Genomic DNA, 14,755 nt, shown 5'->3' with positions numbered 1-14,755 from the left:
CCAACATCCCCCCCTGCAGCAGCGGTTTCTGCTTCCCTGTAGAAAGGGATGCTGCCGGGGGGGAGGCCGGGGCAGACCCTGAACGCCTCCCCCTGCGGCGTGGGGCCGGGCCGCGGGGAGCCGGGCTCTCTACCGTTCGGGGCTGGGCCCCATATCCCGGGAAGGGGGGAACCTGAGGCCGGGGACGGCGGGGATAAGTCCCGCCGGGGGCCTGTGCCTCCCCGGCCACCGCGCTCCCCTCAGCGCGTCCCGCGCCGCCCTCCTCCCGCCCACGCGCACGGCGCGCGCCGGGCCCTTCCCGCGCTGCTGCGTCATCTCCCGGCGCCGGGGCGGGATGGCGGCGGCGGGGAGCGTGGCGCTGGCGCTGCGCGAGGCGGGCGCCCTGCGCTTCGGCGACTTCGTGCTGAAGAGCGGCCGCGCCTCCCCCGTCTACATCGACCTGCGCCGCCTCGTCTCGCACCCGCGCCTCCTCCGCCAGGTGCGGGGCTGGGGGGTTCCCCCACACACCTGGGGCCGGGCGGCGGCAGTGTGGGGGGAGAGGGGTCGGGCCGGGTCCTGCCCGGCGGAGAGGGCTCAGGGTGCCAGGCCGCGCTTATCCGTGCCTCAGGGCCCATGCGACATCCGGGAGGTCTCGGGTCTCTCTGAGCTCCTTTTAGCTGAAGGAGGGGAGGGGGAGGTTCGGGAGCGGCTCTCGGGAGGGGCCGTCCTGGGGCCGGGGCCGCGGCCGTCTGGCCAGCAGCCCGCCGGGTGGAGGTGGGCCGTCTGCTCGCTGTAGGGACAGCGACTGGCGAATGGTGTAAAGGAGAGAGGTTTTCAAGCGCTTGTATTGCTTCCTTTGGTAATAGGCGTGTTTAGTCGTGATCGCTCGGGTCTGACTCCTAAGAAACACCTGGTTGTCCTTTTCAGGTTGCAGATCTTCTCTTCCAAGCAGCCAAAGGTGCTGGTCTCCAGTATGACTGCGTGTGCGGCGTTCCTTACACAGCACTGCCATTGGCCACAATTATCTGCGTTGAAAATCAGATTCCAATGCTTATACGGAGGAAGGAAGCGAAAGACTATGGTAAAAACTTCAAATCAAGAATTTATGTCTACTTGTTGTCTTATTTTTGAAATGACTGTATTTTGTGGTTCTGTAATGTGTGGTGTCTCCTTTACAGTTTAAGGCTACTATTCCCAATCTAAAAGCAGCACCCTTTCCCCCTAAAACATGTACGTCTCACAGCATCCCAGCCTGGTCAGGCTCTCCCAGCTGCTTGCTGATTAAGGGGCAGCTTGAATCCTGCTGTAGCAGGTTTGGAGTTGTGGGGGGGTGGGGGAAGAGTTCTGTTTCTTTTTTGAGTTCAGCAGTGTTTCTTTTCCTTGGCACCATTACTGTGATTCATGGTTATTGGCCTCTTTCAGAAACTGAGCTTTATAACTTCGTTTCTCTGATATGCTGAGACCTGTGTGACATTTCACCCCCAAACAGGACTTTTTGCATATCGCTTCGAAGAGGAACCTTTCTAGTCTCATCTTCATTTACCTCTCAAACCACTTTTTCTTTCTTAATCCTGTAGCCCTATAATCAGTGGGCAAGGTGGACCAGGTGAGAAGCAGTCAGGTCTCTACCCATTGAACCAGTAGTTGGATTTTGGCGGAGGCAAGGAGGAGAGAAGGCTGAAATATTAACCTATAGTAGCAACTGGATTTCAGCATATGATAAAAGCTATCCTCTTCCAACAGTATTCAATTAGAAAGGATGTTTGTCACAACTGAATGTTACTCCTATGTTAGTCAGTGTGCCAGAAATGAAAATGTTTGCTGTTCCTTCTTGTGAAGGACAAGTCAATTGTGATGGCAATTAACTGCCTGGCACAAGGTTTCCGGTGTCACATGGATTGCAAAGCCGTACATATGCTCCTTCTCTAGGCTGTCATGGTCTAAACGATGCACTTGCTGCATAATGTTCTCCTGCTGCTCGCTGCTTCCTGGGAAAGCTCGGCACCCTTTGTTGTTGCTCCCCAGGAGGCCTTTCATGGACGTGTGCCTGTTGGTTAGGGCAAAGGCATTTGGGGCTTTACTCCTTCTAATTGTTCTAACAGGCATATTAAACTCTGAATAATGCCTGTGGAAAACAGGAAGTATGCTGAGGAGTACCAATAACTTGGCTGCTTTAAAGGTGTTTTAAATAAGTGGAGAAAACAGTTTGTAATTCTGAGCATTCAATTCATGGCAATAATAAACTTCTGTAGTCATCTTACCTAAAGATTAAAATTTTTGCAGTTGACAATATGTCAGTTTTGTTAATGGAACAACTTCTGGAAATGTAGAGAAGTATTTTGTTCACTTGGAGAAGTAACAATCTTTATGAATTTAATTACAAGACAGTGACTGAGCTGTGGTAAGAACTATGATAACTGGTACCGGATAATAACTAAAGAAATTACCTCTCCGTACTGCCAGTGAATGTGAAATTCCTATTCTCTTGAAGTCCATTTCCATTGGACTTCAGGATATGCTGCAGCTTATGCTTGTATGTAGAACAAATATGACCTTTATATTAGCATAGCAAGTTAAATTTTTGATATTTTAATGTTTTTGAAGGGGGGTCTTATAAACTTTCTTAATTTAGTGGAGTGTTTGCCTTTTATTTTTAAGGTACTAAACGGCTGGTGGAAGGCACCGTTAATCCAGGAGAAACATGCTTGATCATTGAAGATGTGGTAACAAGTGGATCTAGTGTACTGGAAACTGCAGAAGTCCTTCAGAAAGAAGGATTAAAAGTCACGGATGCCGTAGTGCTGTTGGACAGGGAGCAGGGTGGGAAGGCCAGGTTAGAGGAATGTGGAATTCGCCTGCACTCTGTGTGCACATTGTCTGGGGTGTTGGAAATTCTCCAGCAGCGGGGAGAAGTGGCTGTTGAGATGGTTGAAAAGGTGAAGAAGTTCATTCAGGGAAATGTGTTTGAGCCAGTGGCTCAGAACGGCCCCGCTCCTGTGAAGAGACTGTGTAAAGAGCTGAGCTTCAGCGCTCGTGCCGAGCTGCCGGGGGTACACCCTGTTGCAGCCAGGCTTCTCGCGCTCATGGAAAAGAAGCAAACTAACTTGTGCCTTTCTGCTGATGTCACCAGCTCCAAAGAGCTGCTGCAGTTAGCTGCCACCCTGGGCCCCAGCATTTGTGTCCTGAAGACTCATATAGACATCCTGAATGATTTTACCCAGGAGGTAGTAAAGGAGTTGAGAACGCTTGCAGATCAACATGAATTCTTGATTTTTGAAGACAGGAAATTCGCGGACATTGGAAACACAGTGAAACATCAATATGAAGGTGATTATCATCAACCTCGATTTACTGTAACTGTGCTGCTGGTGTGTGTAACTGCAGCACTGACACAGGTTGCCAGGAGACATTGTGGAATCTCCAGCCTTGGAGGAGATTCAAGGGGACAAGGCCCTGAGCAACCTGATGTAGCTTTGAAGCTAACCCTGCTGAGAGGGCATGGCCTCTAGAGGTCCCTTACGACCTAAACCTTTTTAGGAATCTATGGTTGTGCTCAGCAAGTACTTCTGAGTCATTGTTTGCCATGAGAAGAATGCAGCATGGCCTCTTAAGGCAGCCTGCTGCTGTGTGCTCATTGCGGCTTTCATTTGATATTGCATCTGCAACTGTAGAACTGGTTTTTTTCTGATCCATATATCCCATATGATCTGCATACTGTATTGAAAGGTAACACCTGTGACGGTAAATTTTTAGGTTGCCATGAACGCCTCAATGAATGTTAAAGGTGAGATACTAAGAAGTGTTTGTGAAAAGTAAAACTGAGAGATTATGCTTTGTGGTTAGACTGTCTGATGAGACTGAACTTGTAACTGTCAAGCTTCAGTAGTAAAACTGTCTTTTAAAATGGGAATGGTTTAGCCTGCAGCTTGTTCTGTTTAACTTGTGTTTCCTGTTTAATACGTTTCTAATAACACTTTTTCTGTGTCGTGCTATCCATGTTCTCAGGTGGTGTGTTCAAAATTGCATCTTGGTCAGATATCATTAATGCCCATGTGGTTCCAGGCTCTGGAGTTGTGAAAGGTCTGAAGGAAGTAGGTCTTCCTCTGCAGCGCGGCTGTCTCCTGATTGCCGAGATGAGTTCCCAAGGCTCACTTGCAACGGGTGAATACACAAAAGCTGCAGTAAGTAGGCAGACTTGTTTAAGGCTAAAAGCACAAAGGTTTTGTGTGCTTCCAATATTTGCACTTCCAAAAGTCTCTCCAGCTCTAAGTATTACAGCGCGGTTCTTTTCCTGTGGAGACTCAGGAATCTGACAGTGTGGCCTTTAAAGGTTGCAGCTGTAGGCTGGTGGTGTGAAGTGGTCAGAGTTCACACTGTGAATGCTAGTAAACATGCCAGTTTTACAATTGTCCCCCCTCTTTTTTTTTTTTCTTTTTTCTTAAGCAATGAATTTCCAATTAGTTTAAGTTCATTCATTGTATTATTTATAATGTAGAAAGAAACATAACATTCACGTTCCTGGCTGCAAGTGCAGCATGGCCAGTGCGGGGTGAGTCAGCTCTGGGTGACTTTACATTGGTAAAGCAAGAACAGGCGTTTCATACCCTTTCCCTGCACAGCTTAATGTGTCAAAGGGTGGAAGAGAAACAGACTGCTAGTCAAGCTTAACTTTAGGTATATCATTTGTAACTGTTTACCGATTTTCAGGTACAGATGGCTGAAGACAACTCGGATTTTGTTTTTGGATTCATATCTGGATCTAGAGTTAGTAATAAACCGGAATTTCTTCACTTAACTCCAGGGGTGCAGCTGCAAGCTGGAGGTAACTTTTTCTGAATTACTTATAGTCTGTTTGTAACTACAGTAAGTGATCTAGCCTTCAGTGAAAATGTGACTTCTGAAAAGGGTTTGGTTGCTGTTTCTCTGGTGGGAGGAGTCTGTATTTGCCATTACGGGCTGCCTTCTGTATTTCTGGGTACGCTGATCCCTTCCCTGGGAGCTCTGAAAGGCAACCAGCAGGCTGTGCAGCTTTGTGCTGAGGTCTGTGCATATCATAAAGCACAGTCCTTAGTACATACGAAATGCCTTCAGATAGGCGTTAGGTTAGATGTACAACTACTCAGAGGAGTAGAAAAAAAGATTTTAAATAAATACATAAGTCTAATTGTAACTGTTGATACTGATACAGATGCAGTATCAAATGAGTTGGAAGTCTTACACTGACTAAACAGGTTATCACTGAACCACGTAGGGGAGATGTGTTTCTCTTACGAAACCTGAAGTGATATCACAAGTTTTTATACGAATGTTTGGGGATTTGTCTTGTTTTAAGAAGGCTGAGGCTTAGTTCGATAATCCTGATAGGTATTTCTTTGTGTAACCGTTCCATGTATTGTGACTGACAAATCATGAAAAAGGAGGGCGCTCCCTGTCAAATTTGATGGGTGTAATTTCATTGTTCGTTAGTTGGCGACACAGTTTCTAGTTATGTCTGTGGATTGTTAGGGTGAGAGCTGGAACAGCGTACCTGTTCTCTGTTCCAGCACCTCATTGAAGGTTTTTAGTAGATACGGTTTTGTACAAACTAAAACAAATAAATGGTGTCTCTATTTCAGGTGATAACCTTGGACAGAAGTACCTAAGCCCCAAGGAAGTTATTATCAAAAAAGGTTCAGATATCATTATTGTGGGACGTGGCATCTTGGCAGCTTCAGACCGTCTTCAAGAAGCAGAGAAGTACAGGAAGGCAGCTTGGGAGAGCTACATAAGCAGACTTGATGTTCTTGCAGAAGATTGAAAGCAGGCCAATTTCCAAGTCAATAAGCCAAGCTGGTGGAGTTGCAGTCATTGTGAGACACTTCAGCCAGTAGAAAACTGCCCTTTTGGAGAAAAATCTTTAGTAATTAAGTTATTTTTAATTGTACACACATAGATAAAGTCGTACATGTACAAGTTGGTCTTTCTAATGTTTGAATACATGGCCCCAAAGCTTCATGCCCAGTTTTTAGCCTTTATAGCTTTTCTCTGCTGAAAAATGTTGCACGAAACACTCCAAGGGTGTTTGATTGGCTGTTGTTTTTGTTTTGTTTCCCCACCTTCAAATTCCTTCTGGCTGTGGAGTGTTTTACTGTTCTCAGTAAACTTCACCTGCAGACCTGACCTGCTACCCTGCTCTCACAGGATTACTCAGCTCTGCTATTTCCTAGGAGCAAGTATGGGTCTTAATCCCATGCTGTGAAATTGAATAATGTGTTTTATAATAAATACTTTTTTCTACTGTCTGTCTTTCATTGGATCTATAAGTCTTCCTTCTGTGGCAGTGTGAAATACTGACTTTTTATAAAAAAGTGTGTTTGTGATTGCAGCGATCATTACTCATGTTTCCGTTTACAAGAGCTACAAAGAATTTGTCAGAACAACTAGTTGTTGTGTGCTTAATTACAGTGAAGCTGTTGATTTCTCTATTGAGAAACAAAAATGTACTTTCTGTCTACTGACTTTTTGTGACAGTAGCTGGCATACTTCCAGGAATTACTTTCCACTCTTTGTGATGAAGGAGAAGAAGCAGAAATGTCTTGTATGATTGATTAGAGTCATACACTTCTTTTGATTGGAAAGGATAGAATAACCTTAAATATATCTAGTGTATGTGTGGTGGAAATTGGCTTGAATTTTCATTGCTGTCAAGAAGGTGAAGACAAATGGTGACGCAGTTCTAGACCTCTTGCTGTGCTGGTGCAGAGCACGCAGAGGAAGCTGGGTCCCTTTGTTAATACACTTACCTGTAGACTGGGAACAACTATATCTAGTGAGAAGAGTTTTTTGGCGTTAGTACTAGACTCTTCACTAGGGCTTTCAAAATAGGAGGTTTGAGTTATGCTGAAGTTCAGAAAGAGCGTTACTGTTGGTTGGATTAATCTATGCAGTGTCTAAGACCAAGATACGCAGGCTTGGATTTGAGGGCCTTGTGCTCTGCTTCTGTTTGTGACGTTGTGCTCTGTTGGCAGTAAGAATTCAGAAAAGTACGACTGAAAGACTTCCTCACTGTCTGGGCATGTTGCGGGTGATGACCTTGCCCTTTCACATTCCACGTGCCCTGGAAGTGTGCTTCCACTCCCATTGGTGAAGGGTCTTCTTATGGGGCGTAGAAGTTGGTTACTATGGGGAGAATATTCGAATTCACTTGGGGTGTGTGGTTTTTGTGTTGTGGGTTTTTTGTTTGTTTTTTTTCTTTAGTCCTTGGGGCTATCGTATGGTTCGTGAGTGTTCTCATGTACCATAATTTATATCTGGAGAGCTCCATCCAGGAAAGATGAAGGGCTCCCCTGGCCACCTTCCACAGCTGGAACTCGATGAGTGCACTGTCTTGTGCAGCTGCCCTGTGAGTCATAAAATTTCACATCACGTTCTAAGAACTTCCAGTCCGAAGTGAGTGGGGGTTTTGGGATTTGTTCACTGTCTCAATTATCTCATGGCCTTGAGGCCTGTAGCAGAAGCAAGGCTTTCTCACTTAAACTGTTCTGCAGAAAATTACTTTTTCCACCAGAGGGAGCCGAGAGTCTATTTTTCAGGATAGTCGACGCCCTAACTCTTCTACAGCTGGTAGTTTCCAATGATGATATCGACTCTAGATATACTTAGGATGAAAATCTGTCTGGATTTCAAGAAGTTACACCCTTGCTGATGCCCTTGTTTAGAACGGTGGAGTTTACCAGAGAGCTGCCTCGGGCTGGAGTTCAGCATTGTATGTTGTTGTAGGCTCACTGTTAGAGCGCAAGCAGGATTTTGTGAGTTTAGTGTTTTCCACTAACTACGCCGAACTGCATTAAGCGGGTGGCTGACATCTATGCAGCTAAATCCCGGAGCCAGTTTATCAGGCCCCTAGCTGAAAAAATAGCAACTGGATTTGGAGAGATTGATGTGATCTAATACTGAGTCGCTTTTAGAGGATATTTGCAATTCATTTTCCTTATAAAACAAGTTCTGAGGAACAGATCAATGGGAAAACTTCATTTCACAGTTCTTGATTGTGCACTGGGTAAATCATCCAGAAAGAGCTGTATTTTGGCGCTTCATTTGACAGCAATGTCCTAAACATTCCAATTAGTAAAACAAAAACATGTTACCTCCTATATGCATTCTTCTGTCAGAATGATTATAGTAAACAAGCGTGTGCAGTTTCTTTGAGGCACCTGGAAGTGATTAAAAATCCATTTCAAATTAAGAACAAATGTTAATTTCCTTGCTTGCCCCCACTGCTCACATTCATCGCATAGTTCTGCTGTTGGTCCCAACTGTTCTGAACATGGGAACTAGGTCACAATTTACAAAACTCATTTGCATCATAATACATGAATCTGGAAGTCTTGCAGTTCACTCTCTGATCTAATTGAGTCTGGGGTAGAGGCATAAGGCTATGCTTAAATTTCTGAGTTATCGCATGATTTATATTATCTGGCAAGTAGGCATTTATATGGAATTGTGATCCTTAATCCACTCTGGAGTATGGTTTATAACGGAATGAAAGGATATCATGCTTTTTCATCGTGAAATAAGAGTGTGATCAAGCATTGTCAGTGCTTGCAAGCAGAAAGAGGGCTGACTTGCTGCTGTTTCTGAGCAAGTCGTAGTGGGGACTGCGTGAGACACCAGCACCAGCCAGAACCATTAAGGAATTGTTACGTAGCTTTTGATATTTGTATATAAAGTTCACTCTGTCTCACTGAGGCTGTGGCAATCTCTGCTTAGCACAAGGAGTGCTGCGTCAAGAGAACTCAGCCTGGGCACTTTAATCGGTATAACCGTACATAAGTACAGTGCTTTACTCGGACTTAAAATTCTTGCAAAACCTTGATAAACCCAGTACTGAATTAAAAGCAGCCAAGTTAACATTTTCGTCCATAAAAAAAAATTGTTTGTCACAGTATCAGCATTGCTTTATTAATTGACAGGTCATAATATAGTTTCCAAAGCCTATTTCATGAAAATTTATTTAAGATGTAATCCCAGAAAAATAACTGAATCGCTTCCCTGTGAGTTTATTTGGAAGGCCTGTTGCTGTGGATTTTTTTAGCAAGTGACACAAACATTGTGTGTAGGGAACGGGACCAAAGGAATGCAAAACACCCAGAGGAAGTTTGTTTCCAGATCTGAGTTTTGGAGGTCACTGACTCGGGGAAATAGTCTGTTTTGGGAGACTTGTAACTGGACTGCGGGCTAGACGGGCTGGATGTTTTGTTTGTTTGTAATCACCCAGTTGGTTCTTGGCCGGTGTGTGCCACAGTGACAAGGACAGCTTCATGTCGGAACGCTACAGCACGTGAAAACTCAGCCTGGTGCCTGCTCCCGCTTCGGGCTTTCCTCAAGCCCTTTTGGCAGGCGTGTGCAGGCTGGGAGCGGTGACCCTGCCTGCGTGTCTGGGTTGACTTTGTCCTTCGTCTTGGTTCTCTGTTTCTGCATGACTCCTGTCCTCCTCTGAACTTTTTCTCTTAAGTTGATGCTGTCCACAGTCAGGCTGGGAAAATGCAGGGCCGTAGGTAGAGGCTGGCCAGTACGGAGAAGAGGAGGAAGCCCAAGCAAGGCTGTCACTGCGAAGTTCTTGCTTGCAGCATGGTCTCCTGAGCAGAAGTGTGATGGTACGTCATAGGTTGTGTCTAGGCCAAATAGGCGCTGCAAGCGCTAAGCTAGCAGAGTCACTTTTGGTCTGTTCCTGAACAACTAACAGTAGCTGTACAAAAGATACTTTCACAAACAGGACTATTTAGACGGGGAAATTCTGCAGCGTTCCCTTGTGACTGATCATTTCTGCTTTGCTGAGAGGTATCATTTTAGGCTGATGGTGGGAGCAGCCATAAAGGCGACCCGGTGGTAAGGGGGGAAAATATTGCATAGAAGGCGGCCTCTGCTCAAACACTGACAGAGAAACTGCCTGCCAGCCTGGGAACCAGGCCTGGGAACCACAAGCATCCTTGAGGAGCGCAGCTGGCATCTTTGAAGTGCAGCTGGGTGCCAAGAAACCAGACACAGCCCTAGATAACATTGATAAGTGCAAAACCAAGGAACTGTAACAGCATGTTATCATCTGGAAAGGTGGAAAGAAAAGTCTGGAAAAGGGGGAAAACATCCTGAGAAAGTAAGCAGTGATAACTGCCACCGGCAGTTCTCACTGACAGAACAGAAAAACAGTCTGGAAATACAAAAATCAGTCTGAGAGAACAGAAAACATCATCTTTTATTGGCTGTGCCAGGTGAAAAACAGAAACTAGCAGCATCTATTGGCTGCTCCGGGTGGTGGTGTCCTACACCCCTTTATGTCCCTACGATATAAAAAGGACTTACTTTTTACTTAAAATGGACCTTCTTTCCTGCACACGACCCCCTTTTCCCTGCAAAATTTCCTGGGCAGAGAAGACCCTCGCTGGGGACGCCGGGCTGACCCCAGGCTCCGTGAGGCAGATCGTCGCCCAAGTGAGACCTCGTCTGCTGTCGAGTGGCCCCACTGCTGGGATTGGTTTGATGAGCACTCGCTACCGGTAATATTTTTATGTATATATAGGCAGGCATATAAGTAATTAGTGGTAAGTATATCTGCTGCTTTACTAGTGGTAATTCTATAGTAACTTGTAATATTGAAACGTAGACTTGCTACTCATATTGATTGTGCTGCTGTGGAAATATAGGTTTGTCTTCTGGTAGTAATTTGTAGTAACTTGTTTTATATCTATACTACTATAGATATTTGCTGATTTTAACTATACTTGCCTTGATAGTAGTAAAATGATAAGTAAGTAAGAAGTAAGTGAGAAGAAGGTAATACATCCTCCGCGTCCTGCAAACCCGCGGCTGTGATCTTTGCACACCTGCAGGCTGGGTAACCCCTCCGGGTCGTGGCATTAGTTGGTGTCAGAAGCAGAGTTCTGTGATAGACGCAGGTCATGGATGCTTGGGAGAAAGCAGTAGAGGAGCAGAGAAAATGGCAAGAGGCTAAGGGGTGGAAAACCCCTCGGTGGGACAGGGATTGGGTGTCTGAGAACTGGTTGAACTGGGAAATGCTGCGAGCAGAGTTTCATAAGTGGCAGGACAGTCACAAATGCAAAGCAGAGGACGGCAAGGGGGCCTTCATCGGGCTTCTCACGGAGGCGCTGGCGGCCGCGGGCGCTTTGTTTAACGCTGCTGGGCAGGAACTGGAAGCTTTGCAGCGAGCTAAGGACGCAGAGGCAGGGGCAGTTGGCTTTGAATCCCACAGTTTTGTTACAAACCAATTACTTCGACAATTAGAAACAAACCTCAGTCCCCTGGCTGTAGGACAGCTAGAGCAGGAGCCTCCGTGCCTGGTCTCAGAGAGTGAGATCATTGAAAAGATAGACGTACTGAAAATAGGTAACGAGGAGGAGGGCTTTGATTCTGGCAGTGGGTCTTCCACCCCCACCTTGTTACCCAAGCATCGCCCAGATAACACAGTCTCCTTGTACCCTGGCATTAAAACTTTCCCGGTACAACTCCCGGCTCCTGCCGGAGAGGAGGGTACTCCCCCGCTGCCTGGGGTCATGGTGACCGCTACAAATTTTAACGCAGAACAGCTAAGGCAGCTGTCCTTGCAGTACAGCAAAAAGCCCCAGGAGGACTGGATGGGCTGGGTGGCGCGGTGCTACCAGCTGGGAGCCGGAACCGTGATCCTTACTCAGACTGAGGCGGGACGAATATTCCTGGGAGGAAGAATATTTCTCCTAAACCCTGATGCAGAGGCCGGAGTGAATACCTTCTCCCTGTTAGCTTCGATAATACATGCTGTTAGAAAGATGCCGGGACCGTGGGGATATCTCCCTCCCCCTCCCTGGAGCACTCCTGTTGGGTTTTCTCGCTGGACGATGAGACTGGCTGCTCGGGATGTCCTTAAGGGACAAGGGGCGATACCGCAGGACATGATGGCTATGCCAGCAACAGCAGCAGGGAAACTAAAACTCTTGCAAAATGCAGCACCCGGAGGGCCAAAGAACCTGGCCTTAATGTTACACCATGAAACCTGGGACTGGAATACCATAATGGCCCAAGGGCTGCAAAATTGGACAGCCCTTCTGGGGAGGCAAAGAGGATGGGGAAGCGTCCCTGAAAAGGTAGGGCCTAAGAGGGAAGGTCAGGTCAGGGTCATCCAGACGCCAAAGGGAGGTCAGAGGAATAAGAATAAGGGACAAAATGCTGAAATTAATCAATCCCCCACAAAACGACCCCGTGATAAACAGGAGCGTGATCTGGAACACAGGCGCTTATGTGATCTCCTGCGAGGAATAGGGTTCACAGCAGGCCAGGTGGAGGGGATGCCCATGTTCGTCTTGCAGAGACTGTGGGACAACCGCGATGGGGGCGGCACCAGCAGCCCAGGGGCAGGGAAGGGGCCAGGGGGCGTTAGTCCCTCTGCCTCCCCCGTCCGCAACAGCCACCTCCTGTCCTCTCCCCCAAGCCCGCTCCCTGAAAGCAACTAGAAGAGCTCCCAATGTTGGCCCAGGGAGACACAACCCCTCCCAGGTGGCCAGAATGTTTGGAATGAATATTAACACCCTTGTATACCATTAATAGTGAATGGCAAATACTCCGTCTCTTTTCTTTTGGGTACAAGAGTCTCAATATCAACGATTAAAGCTGAGGATGCCCTTAGGTTAATTCAGAAATCTCAAGAAAGGATTTCTATAGTAGTGATTACCAGGAAAAGATGAGAGCTCCCCATGGTCAGGATAAAATTGGCTTTGCCTGGTGGAAGGACACTGAGACCCACGGTGGCAGTAGTACTTTTAAGTATTTTGAGAATGCATGTATTAAAATCCCAGACTATTAATACTTCATTAGGCTCTCAAACCTTCAGACCCAGAACTCTGTAATTTCTATTTAAATAGCTGCTGGGGAGGCTATTGCTTTTCTGTTAGGGACAGCACTCAAGTTACCTAAAAGTCCCTTCACCCACGTATGACAGTACTGTATTAGCCCGGGAGCCTCATGAGGCATAACTGCTCTCATCCAGGATTTAGGACAATGGGGTATTATTCAGAGAATATAACCATATATTCACCATATAACTCCCCCGTATGGCCTGTCCATACGTCTAACAGCACCTGGTGTTTGATGATAGACTGTTGTAAATTAAGTGAAAATACTGGACCCTTACATGCTGCTCTCCCCTCTATTACAAATGTTATTTTTTTCTATAGAGCAAGCAGCCCAGCCTTGGATGGCTGCCGTGGATATAAAAAAATATGTTTTCAGCAGTCCCTTTGCAGTCTGAGGATTGAGAGAGATTCGCTTTTACCTGGGGCAGAATATGGCTTGCTTTTACCCCATTACCCCAAGGGTTCAAAAATAGCCCTACGTTGCCACACCAGGCTTTAGCTGGAGAATCAGAACAAGTCCCACAGGATCATGGGGTGACAGTATACCAATACAGAGATGACATCTTAAATGGAGGTGATTCGCAGGGGTGATTCCCCCAGTATGGTCCAAATGATGTGTGATTGCTCTGGGAACTGTAGGACTCTGGCAAGCACATTTTCCAGAGTTTGGTATAATGGCTCGACCCTTACATGGTCTGTTAAAGAGCCGTGCTACCTGGGCATGGGCAGTTACTCATGAAACAGCATTTCATTTATTAATGTACGGTGTTTCAGAATTTCAGGCTGTGGGCCCCATAATACCAAGAGCCCGCATATGGCACGTTGTCACAGATGGAGTGATGCGCTTCACTTGTAAGAGAGAAGCAGCAATATATTTATTATATATAAAACAGCTATTTACCAAAGGTTGATAGTAAATGCGACAGAGGTTTAGCAAGATTCTGTGGCAAGGCACACCTGGTTTTTTACTGCATAGAGGACAGCATCAGACAGAACTGTCAGGGAGAGTCACGAGGTTCAGAGGGGACCCCCTTGATTCCTAAACTCCTTCTCAGAGAGGAGTCTAGGTGCGGCTGGATCCAATCCTAGTCCCAGATTTGGTCAACAGTTTATGTCTAAAGGATTATATGTGCGCAATCACTCTGAAGTATAATTTTAGCGAAGCTTTGAAGTTTAGCATCCTATTAGTCACTTACCACGGACCCAGTGTGGCAAGGAATCTCTCAACCTCGAGGAGTAACCTTGAGAGGCATCCTTACCCAAGGGGCGATGCTGGCGTGCAGCCCGCTGTCATTCAGGAGAGTTCAAAGGGCTTTCGGGCTGCTATTTATAGAGGTAAGATGATTGACTTGTAGTCATATTTGCATATCACCTACAGTACTAATGGTGCGGGTAGGTATGCGTATCGATCAAGTTACCCCTTGGCTATCGTGTTTTTACCTGTTACCCCCAAATCCCCTTTGAGCCAGACCACGACTAGATGTACCCATTACGGCCACCACGGGTGGTTATCACTTGAGCAGGATTATGGGAGATAAAGGTGAGGTTGGGGCGGGGGGAGCACACCCTCACAGGCTCTACAATCAACCCTCTCCCTTACTACAGTGCAACTCCGCCACCTCGCCTGCTCTCCCTGAACAGCCCGTAGCCCTCCATCCCAGCATGCCAATCGCGGGACTCATTCCACCAAGTCTGACTAACACCAACGATATTGTAGTTCTGGGGACTGACCAACACTTCCAGTTCATTGTGTTTGTTTCTCATACTGTGTGCGTTGGTGTGCAAGCATTTCAGATGTGCTCCTGAGCCCTCTGTGATCCCTGGAGCAGCATAAATGTTCCCACTGGCATCATCACCCTCAGGTGATGCTGTGCCAACCCTTGGCTTACCTTCAGCTC

The 14,755-nt window shown here is 46.5% G+C and overlaps 1 protein-coding gene across 1 annotated transcript; it reads left to right on the top strand.

The window, feature by feature from the left end:
* Positions 1-321: 321 nt before the first annotated feature.
* Positions 322-6,274, top strand: UMPS (uridine monophosphate synthetase). The gene is made up of 6 exons (XM_054209848.1): positions 322-478; positions 907-1,060; positions 2,638-3,306; positions 3,985-4,160; positions 4,687-4,801; positions 5,595-6,274. Exons 1-6 carry the CDS (start codon positions 335-337, stop codon positions 5,774-5,776), a joined length of 1,440 nt encoding a protein of 479 aa, XP_054065823.1. The 5' UTR covers positions 322-334; the 3' UTR covers positions 5,777-6,274.
* Positions 6,275-14,755: the final 8,481 nt, after the last annotated feature.

This window comes from Rissa tridactyla, chromosome 7 (genome assembly GCF_028500815.1).
Source record: "Rissa tridactyla isolate bRisTri1 chromosome 7, bRisTri1.patW.cur.20221130, whole genome shotgun sequence".
NCBI lineage: Eukaryota > Metazoa > Chordata > Aves > Charadriiformes > Laridae > Rissa > Rissa tridactyla.
Note: the sequence above shows the minus strand (reverse complement) of the source record. Positions and strands in the feature narration are given on the sequence as shown.